Source organism: Gossypium hirsutum, chromosome A08 (assembly GCF_007990345.1).
Source record: "Gossypium hirsutum isolate 1008001.06 chromosome A08, Gossypium_hirsutum_v2.1, whole genome shotgun sequence".
Classification (NCBI taxonomy): Eukaryota; Viridiplantae; Streptophyta; class Magnoliopsida; order Malvales; family Malvaceae; genus Gossypium; species Gossypium hirsutum.
This window is the reverse complement of record NC_053431.1, coordinates 125,435,165-125,444,025: the sequence shown is the minus strand read 5'-3', so window position 1 is coordinate 125,444,025 and position 8,861 is coordinate 125,435,165. Positions and strand designations below refer to the sequence as shown.

General features: G+C 31.4%; 2 protein-coding genes across 2 annotated transcripts; one reads left to right on the top strand and one right to left on the bottom strand.

Moving 5' to 3' along the window:
• The first annotated feature begins 1,100 nt into the window (after nucleotides 1-1,100).
• LOC107909146 (NAC domain-containing protein 86) lies at nucleotides 1,101-4,818 on the top strand. The gene is made up of 4 exons (XM_016836587.2): nucleotides 1,101-1,535; nucleotides 1,645-1,904; nucleotides 2,395-2,730; nucleotides 4,332-4,818. The coding sequence occupies exons 1-4, from the start codon at nucleotides 1,379-1,381 to the stop codon at nucleotides 4,548-4,550; spliced, it is 972 nt and encodes a 323-aa protein (XP_016692076.1). The 5' UTR covers nucleotides 1,101-1,378; the 3' UTR covers nucleotides 4,551-4,818.
• A 1,532-nt stretch (nucleotides 4,819-6,350) lies between these two features.
• Nucleotides 6,351-8,465, bottom strand: LOC107908201 (myb-related protein 308). Its single transcript, XM_016835445.2, has 3 exons — nucleotides 8,271-8,465; nucleotides 8,054-8,183; nucleotides 6,351-7,371 (listed from the first exon to the last, which is right to left on the bottom strand). Exons 1-3 carry the CDS (start codon nucleotides 8,398-8,400, stop codon nucleotides 6,732-6,734), a joined length of 900 nt encoding a protein of 299 aa, XP_016690934.2. The 5' UTR covers nucleotides 8,401-8,465; the 3' UTR covers nucleotides 6,351-6,731.
• Between the last annotated feature and the right edge of the window lie 396 nt (nucleotides 8,466-8,861).

Genomic DNA, 8,861 nt, shown 5'->3' with positions numbered 1-8,861 from the left:
AAATTGGTAGTGGATTGTTGTTGTTGGTAGTGGGTTGTTGGTGGTAGTGGATTAGTGGATGGTTGTTGGTGTCCATTTTCAACCACAAATCTTTGCCAAAGTTTTGGACAATTATGTCCTTGAACTCTCTTATAAATAGAGAGGTTCATTAGCCATATTCATCATCCCAAACCAAGAGAGAGCAAAGCTTGTTCTTTGAAAGCTAGGATTTTAGCTTTCGGGTTTTCTATAGGGGTTGAGAGTTGTGAGGTTCTCGGGTTGTGTCTTGAGTGTAAAACACTTGTAATCTTCATATTGTTATAGTGAAATTTCTTTTCGCCTCTGCCCGTGGACGTAGGCATTAAAGCCGAACCACGTAAATCCTTGTGTTCACTTTATTTTTCGTTCCGGTCAATTTACTTGTAGTCATATCGGAGTTCTCGAATCGATCCTTTCCGCAACAGTATCCATCACCACAAGTGATATGAAAGGACATATCATAAATGTTCTTAACTCATATTAACCACAAGTCCTTGCTCGAGACAACTAGTCTAAGTTAATATAAGGAGATTCAAGACCAAAATGTATAAGCAAATGTAGGTACTGTGCCACACCTTTTAGCTTATTTGAGATGTTTTGATGAAAGGATCAAATTACCTATGAGTATCAAACATAAAAGGTTATCTCCAAAATTAATTAATTTAGTTTTCGAAGACAATTTAAAATACAGGATAAGGATAATAACAAATTCATTTGAATCTTTCATATCCTAAGACTATTATTATGCACATACAAAATTGATAATCGGTAGAACAATAATCTTAGATTGACGATGACAAAAAAAAAATGTGGATAAGTGATGGGGAAAAAGGGTGTAAGTTGCGACTAATAGCACTATGATGGTGGGCTCTTATTGTGAGTTACGACTGCAAAGAGTTGAATGGGGAATATTGTGAGTTTGGAGACTATGTAGATTGCTGAAGCCACACGAAGGTACAAGGATAAACACATGTCATTGGCATAACCTTAAGAATAGATCACTGTTTAACCATCTTGAAATACTGGTATAATCTTTGTATTGATATTGAAGAAAAAATAAAGTATGGACGGCTTGGCTAAGTGTCCCCACCCTACCTTTTGAGAGGGACATATGATTTCTTTTTTTTTTTGTTAGTTTGTGAGCTCTTACAGAAAGCAAAAGAAACTTCTTATCCTTTCCAAAGGTTTTCACACAAGTCGTTACACTTGGAATCTACAAAAGCCAAATTCCCCCAATTATCATTCCATTATTTTATTCTCTTTATAATTTTAACCCCCTCAAACCATATTCTCATTCACTTACATCCTAATTCTCCCCCCACCCCCCTCTCTATCTCTCTTTCTTAACAAAGCATCTTCAATGGCTCCAATGAGTCTCCCTCCCGGTTTTAGGTTCCATCCAACTGATGAAGAACTTGTTGCTTACTATCTCCACAACAAAATTACCGGTCGCCCCATCGAGCTCGAAGTTATCCCCGAAGTTGATCTCTACAAATTCGAGCCTTGGGATTTGCCAGGTAATATAAAATTCAGGATCAGTGTCAACTGGAGACTTGAACACGGGACTTTTTATTATGTATTTGATAGGATAGTTAATGGTAATGTAATGGTTTGTTGTTGTTGCAGATAAGTCATATCTACCTAGCAAAGACATGGAATGGTATTTTTACAGTCCAAGGGATAAGAAGTACCCGAACGGGTCGAGAACGAACCGGGCGACACGCGGCGGGTATTGGAAAGCCACCGGAAAAGATAGGACCGTACAGTCTCAAAAGAGAGCTGTTGGCATTAAAAAAACACTGGTTTACTATAGAGGAAGAGCTCCCCATGGCATTAGAACCAATTGGGTCATGCATGAATATCGCTTGCTCAACTCTACTTTAAAGGTAATTTTATTTTATGTTTATTTATGAATTTCTTTTAATTTTACGAGTATACCATATAATTATTTATGACTGATTATTAGGTGAAATGTAAGTACCAAAAAAGGGTTAATTTCATAAAAAATCCTTAAATTATGAGCCCAATTTTAAATTAGTCCTTAAACTTCAAAGCATTCCTATTTGTTTGAATCTAACATGTTCAAAATGATCTATTAGTTCATATGTGTTTAAAATTGAAACCATGTCAAATACAAGTTGACATTTTAAATTGACTGAAGGACTTGATTGAAACGATACTTTAGTTTGAGAATTCAATACCAACATTCTGAAATTTAAGATCAAATTAAAATTTGATCCATAGTATAATGACATATTATTATATTAACCCTTTAATTCATCTTTTTTATTCCAATTTCCCCACTTCTTTTACACACTTTGCATGATGGTCCTTCTTTTTTATGAAGAAATTGATTTCAAAATTTTGGTTAAACAGGATTGTTATGCATTATGTCGTGTGTTCAAGAAAAACATACAAATCCTTAAACCAAAAGAAGAAGAAGCTGTTGGAAATAACAACAATGTAGACAAGGAAAAACAATTACATGGTGAGGAAACAAGTGGAAATGAAATCCCTAAAGGCAGACAAGTTGAAATTGAAGATGAGAATTTAATTACCTCCTCTTCAGATTTGACTCAAGGAACATCTTATGAAACTGGTATGGCCATGGCAGATGATAATCAACCTCCATTTACCTCTGATGAAGCTAACAGTTCAGCTAATAATATATCATCATCTCTTGCCATGGATTTCTCTCCCAACTTAATCCAGGTAACTAATTTATTATTATTTTGGTTTTTTTTAATAATGGAAGAGGGATTGGGTTGTTAGGATTTCGAATTCTCAACTTAATATCAATTTCGATTTTAAATTTAGAGAAGATTTTGTCACTGAACCAATAACTTAATCGATGTTAATATTTTGAGTTAAATAATATTAAAGTCGTAGATTAAGTCTTAATTTAATTAATACCGCTATTATTATAAGTTTAAACACGTAATATCTTCAAATTTAAAAGTTTATAACGGTTGAAATATAATTTTTTTTGGTAGGTCCAAACATAATTGATTAAGACTTTAGATGACATTGTAACTATGAATATTGAAGATGATGTAAGATGAATCAATAATGATTAGCATGGCTCTTAGGTCATTGCAATGGCCCATCCCAAAATAGTACATAATTTGCTTTAGATCACTTTTTGTTAAATTTTGATTTTAGTTTCATTGTGATGAAACTTAATTTTATATTTTAATTTGATATAGCTTGATTTTTTTAGCTAATTTAAATAATTAACATTATTGATAATTTTAATTAAAATATTGACAGGTTATTTTTTAAAATTACCTATTTCAATTTTTTTATTGTTGGAAAACATTTTTTTTTTAAAAAATTTATATCACTATTTTAACCATAATAATTCACGATGTTAATTATTTGAATTAATTAATAACATTATGAAATTAAAAAAATTAAATAATGTCAAATTAAAATGCATAGACTAGTTTCTAAATGTAAGGATAATAAGGGGACCAAAATCATAATTTAGTATTTAAAATTTTTTTTGAAACTTTTGATTATCTCCTTTGCCAACCCTAGATTTCTAAGGCAAAAATATACTATTTGCTTTATCACTAAAGGCTTCAAAGTCACTCTCCAAGTCTTCCCTTCTCAACACAAACACATGGAAGTACTATGATCATTTGATAAAAATGTGGGTTGGAATTTTAACTTTTTGATGTTAAGGCAATTAGCATAAGTACATCACTCACTTTTCCTAAAGCTCTCTACCCAATACATCTCACTCAAATCATGCCCCTTTCTTTCTTTTGACTCACCTAAAACTTCTTTTCTCCCTCATTTTCCACAAAGCTAACATCTCTCATGTCTAGTGGACTGAGTAGCAAAGTTCAATATTCCTAAGTAAATCCTAGATTTAGAAGTGAAGTCAATTTTTTTTATAGGGTGGAATTTGAATTATAACTTTTTTAAAAGAGAATTAAAAATGTAATTTTGTCATTGTATTAAGATAAATTTTACAATTTTTAAGGGATTAAACTATAATTTTTTTGTTCTTAGAGAGAGCATAATTAAATTTTGAATTTTAAGAAGAGTTGAAGTACAATTTTACCATTAAATTAACTTAAAACTTTACAAACACTCAAAAAATTAAAGGGGCAATTTTTCATTTTTAGGGGATTAGGGCTTTGGCTACCCCTCTAGTTTGTCCTCTAGATTTAATCAAAGTCTAATATGATTACACACTAAAACCTTTAGAGATCAAAAGAGAAACTCCAATATCACTTAGTAAAGAAAGTCCATTTTAATGATATTGTTGTTTCTTATTTGTACGCATATGGATGGAAATGCAGGCAGAAGGGTACACAAATGTTGAATATCAAGTTCCATATCCACCATTAGAGCTTGAAGACTTCCCACAAATAAATATATCAGAGACAAAGGCAGAAATGATGGATGAATACATGGTGTATGACAAGTATAAGGACTACATGAATGGATCTTTAGAAGAGATTTTCTCTCTTTGTTCCTCTCAAGATATTTCCATGCCTCTCTACATGCACCAAGATTAATCCAAAATACTAACAATTTTCTTTCTTTCTTTTTCCTTTTCTTTTTAACCAAAGTTACGAATTATTTTGTCAAGCACAACATGATAAGGCCACAAGTATTCTTGCGTTTCCTTGTAGAAAAAATAGTTTTTTTTTTAATTTATTGATTGTGGTTCAAAAGTTCTACTTCAATTTTGAAAGGGAAATGGATAAGTTCATTTTACATCTTCTCAACTAATGTATCATGTATATTTATATTCACAATATAGTAAACTTGAATTTGATTTTAGCCACATTTTCATTAGTTTTTATATGGTTTATATATATATATTAGTCTTTATCAACGGCGGAGCATGAAATTTTTTGGGGAGTTAAAATTAAATTGTATATTTTTATGATAGTAAAAATGTAATTTCATCATTTTAATAGCCTATATCTTTATAATTTTTTAAAGATTAAATCAAATTCTTATCATTTTTTGAGAAAACCAAAATGCAATTTTATCATTATTAATTTATAATTTTATAAATTATAAAAGGATTAAATTAAAATTTTACTATTTTATGTTCAATGTCTAATAATTTGTTTATTATAAAAACTTTCAACCATTAAGTATATAAAAAATTGAAAAAAATATTTTAGTATAAGATTAATATAAATTTTAAAATTTTAACTATAATAATTTGTAAATGTAACAACCAATTTCTTCAAAAAAAGATAATGACATGAATGGCACTTGAGTTTTTACAGATTATTCAATGTGATACATATCAGTTTTTGTACCTAAAATTTCATTCCTCTACTAATGTGGTACTTACCCCTAACTCCGTTAATGGCGTTGTGTCTGACCAATATAAGCGTGACAGGTGACTTTTTTTTTCCACATCATGTGACATGTCATCATCATCCTATTCAGTCACTATAAGTGACGAAGAACAGTTATTCCTAGCTTTTATTTACCCTTTCCATGGCAAGAATCCAATCAAAACCTTTTGCCAAGAATGATGAACCACTCGCAGCCCATAAGCTCTCAAAACTATTACAGTCCCACAGCAGCCTCAAGTATCAACAGCTACTAAAGATCCAATGCTAATCTCTTGGCCGAATTTTGATTTTGCATCTTGGATGAATAAAAATCTTAATTATTGTTAAAATATTGTGTTAATAAAGCGTATTTTTTTTTTGTTGTTGTTGTTAAAGAACGGCATATTTTCAAGATTTTGTTCCTTAACTCTAAATAGGGTTTAGGGGCGCCTCTTAGTATATAAATAAGGCATCATGATGGCGCATTGACCTTCTATACGCTAGAAATCATGGATTCAAACATATAACCTTTGCTTCTTTCAAAAAAAAACATATAACCTTTGCATTATTAGCATGATTAGAAAATATTCAGATTATGCATGTTATGATCCCTTACAAACGTTACGTATATTTAAATATTTAATTTTAATCCTTTCAAGAAATTTCATATTAACACAATGAATTCAAGATGCTATTTTTTAAACACTTTCCAAAAAAAAATTTAAATTAAATTTTGGTTGATAAATGGCAATGAAAAAGAAACCATTTCCTTACCAATTTGATTAGCCCTCTGTAACCTTACTTGTTACAACATAAATCATTAAATACAATTAATTGTTTCATTATTATCATGTAAAAGAAAAAAAATTGTCTAGATGTCTTTGTACAAACAATATATTCTTACAACCTAACTTAAATGAAAAGCAAATATAGTAATCATAAATTTCATAAAACTTAAATATTGTAAAACTATCCCACTAAAAATATTTGGATCATGCATTCTAAAGATGTAAAGGTAACTTAATTTATATACGCACAAAGTAGGTACCTTAAAGTTCAATAAAAGTATCATAGAGATTTTTGTATTAAAAGTCGGATGTATTTTATTTTTTTAGTTAAAAAATGAGCAAACTAGTTTCTGTACATTAGAATAAAGAGCAAAGTGATCCTTCTACTAAAAATTGATCTCTGTACGTCAACATTAGGTATATGGGGCACGTTATGTATAACTATATGATTATTCCATCAACATTAGTTTTTAACTATAGAAATGGATGAAATTTTGAACTGAAAGAACCAGTTTGCTCTTTGATCTAATCTACATTAACTAATTTGCTCATTTTTTGAGTAAAGAGAGTAAAACACAATCTCACTTGTAGTACAAGAGCCTCCATACCCTTAAAAGTTCCATCCAAAATCATCCATTGCTGCAGACAGAAGTGTGGACTCAAGTAAGCCAAGGTCAAAGCTACCAGCACCACCCTCCATTAATGAACAATCCATATCAATTTTATCATCATTCTCTTGCTGTTGTGGTTGTGGCATTGGTGGCAAGCTATCCACTCTTGGTTCTTCAAATGTTTCAACCACAGCATTAGCATCATCCCAAATGCAAGGATCACTTTCATACAACATGTTACCAAAGCAAGATGATGAAGAAACAAATGGGGTATCCATTGATGAACCGTAAAGGTTTTGAGCATAAGTAGTGTTAGGGTTTGGGCTTTGATGAGGGAATGTAACAACAGGTGGCGGTGGGTTCATCATCATTGTGTTGTTGTTGTTGTTGTTGTTGGTATCTTTAGCATGTGAAGTGATGTTGAAAACAGTGAAGGAACCATGTTGTGATTGTGATGATGGTGATGATGATGAATATTTGCATGCAAGTTTATTAGAAGCTCTTTGACGTGAAGAAAGGAGGTTGTGCGTTTTGGGGTCAAGGCCTTGGGAGAGTAGCTTTTTCTTAATGCAAGAGTTCCAAAAGTTCTTCACTTCATTGTCGGTTCTCCCGGGAAGATGCTTGGCTATTTGAGCCCATCTGTTAAATGATAATAAAAACACATTATTCAATGATATGTACAAATGTTAACCAAGGGTCAAATTCCATAAAAAGTCCCTTTACTATGTGTTTTATATTATATATATATTTATATATATATATATATTCCCAATTCACACACTACAGTGTGATAGTGAAGCAAATCACTGCCAACACACCCCACAGCAGCCGACACACCTACTATTCGAGCCCAAGCAACTTTTAAGGAAGGTGAATACCCAGTCAATGGACCACAACTCAAGATTCATATTTTTGATAGATTTAGTTCATATGTGTATTTCAATCCTAATGGTAGTTTTTTTCGTCAATTCTATCAAATAATCTGACTTATTTTTATAAACATGTAATGATCTAACATATACACCTTGACATTTTTTTTATGATTAGACATATAGTTGTTTAACTGTACAAACATGCCTAGGTGGGCAATTCATCACATATATTAAAAATAAATCACGTAAAATTATTTGACAAAATTAATGGAAAAATATTTCCTCAAGACTCGAAAATACACATTTCAAAAAAATAAAGAAACTAGAAATGATCAAACTATAGTGGAAGGACTAAATCCGCTAAAAACACATAATACATGGACTTTCTATAGAATTTGACCTTTTTCAAAGATATAAATGGAATCCTTTAATATAATCCATATAGCTACCTGTTGCCTAAAATTCTATGAACATCAATGATTATCTGTTCTTCCTCAGCTGTGAAAGAACCCCTCTTCAAGTCTGGTCGTAAGTAGTTTATCCATCTCAACCTACAGCTCTTCCCGCACCTCTGCAAGCCTGCCACATCAAAAATAACTATCATCTAAAAACTTGCATGACAACCCATTTTCACATGTTAATTTCAATGAGATTATGATATAATACCAGCAAGTTTAGGGACAGAGCTCCAGCTTCCATGGCCATGGGTAGTGATATGTTTGACGAGCTTGTCATCTTCTTCGGGTGACCATAACCCTCTTTTAACCTTCTGTTTGCTGCAGCAACGATGGCCCATCCCTAAACACTCAGCTCATCAGCCTTTGTTTTATCACCACAGCCCTTCCATTCCCATTAAGAGGAGTTCACTCTTTCCAATTACTATTTAGAAGGAGACCTTGTCTCATATATATATATATATAGAGAGAGAGAGAGAGAGATTTGTCATTGAAATAAGACATGTCAAAGTATTGGCGGTACATGTAAATTTACAAGTACATCCCAATGGAAGTTTGTGAAACACACATTGCATGCCTTGGACTAGGGTTAAGTGATTATAAATTTTGATATGAGCCAATGTATTTTAGAGGATTAAATTAAAATTTTATAATTTTAGACTATAATTTTATCATTGTTTATAATTTTATACATTTTAAAAAAAAAATTATAAGTTTTGATTTTTGGAGAGGCCAGAACTTCTATCTATCCTTGCCACTGCTTTTGTTAAGTGGTAAAGAATTTGACAGATTTAAATTTTAT

Coding starts and splice junctions, on each gene's coding strand:
- LOC107908201 (XM_016835445.2), bottom strand. CDS start 8,400: ATGGGCCATCGTTGCTGCAGCAAACAGAAGGTTAAAAGAGGGTTATGG. Junction 8,184..8,270: donor CTCTGTCCCTAAACTTGCTG/GTATTATATCAT, acceptor TTGATGTGGCAG/GCTTGCAGAGGTGCGGGAAG. Junction 7,372..8,053: donor CATAGAATTTTAGGCAACAG/GTAGCTATATGG, acceptor ATCATTTAACAG/ATGGGCTCAAATAGCCAAGC.
- LOC107909146 (XM_016836587.2), top strand. CDS start 1,379: ATGGCTCCAATGAGTCTCCCTCCCGGTTTTAGGTTCCATCCAACTGAT. Junction 1,905..2,394: donor TGCTCAACTCTACTTTAAAG/GTAATTTTATTT, acceptor TTGGTTAAACAG/GATTGTTATGCATTATGTCG. Junction 2,731..4,331: donor TCTCTCCCAACTTAATCCAG/GTAACTAATTTA, acceptor ATGGAAATGCAG/GCAGAAGGGTACACAAATGT.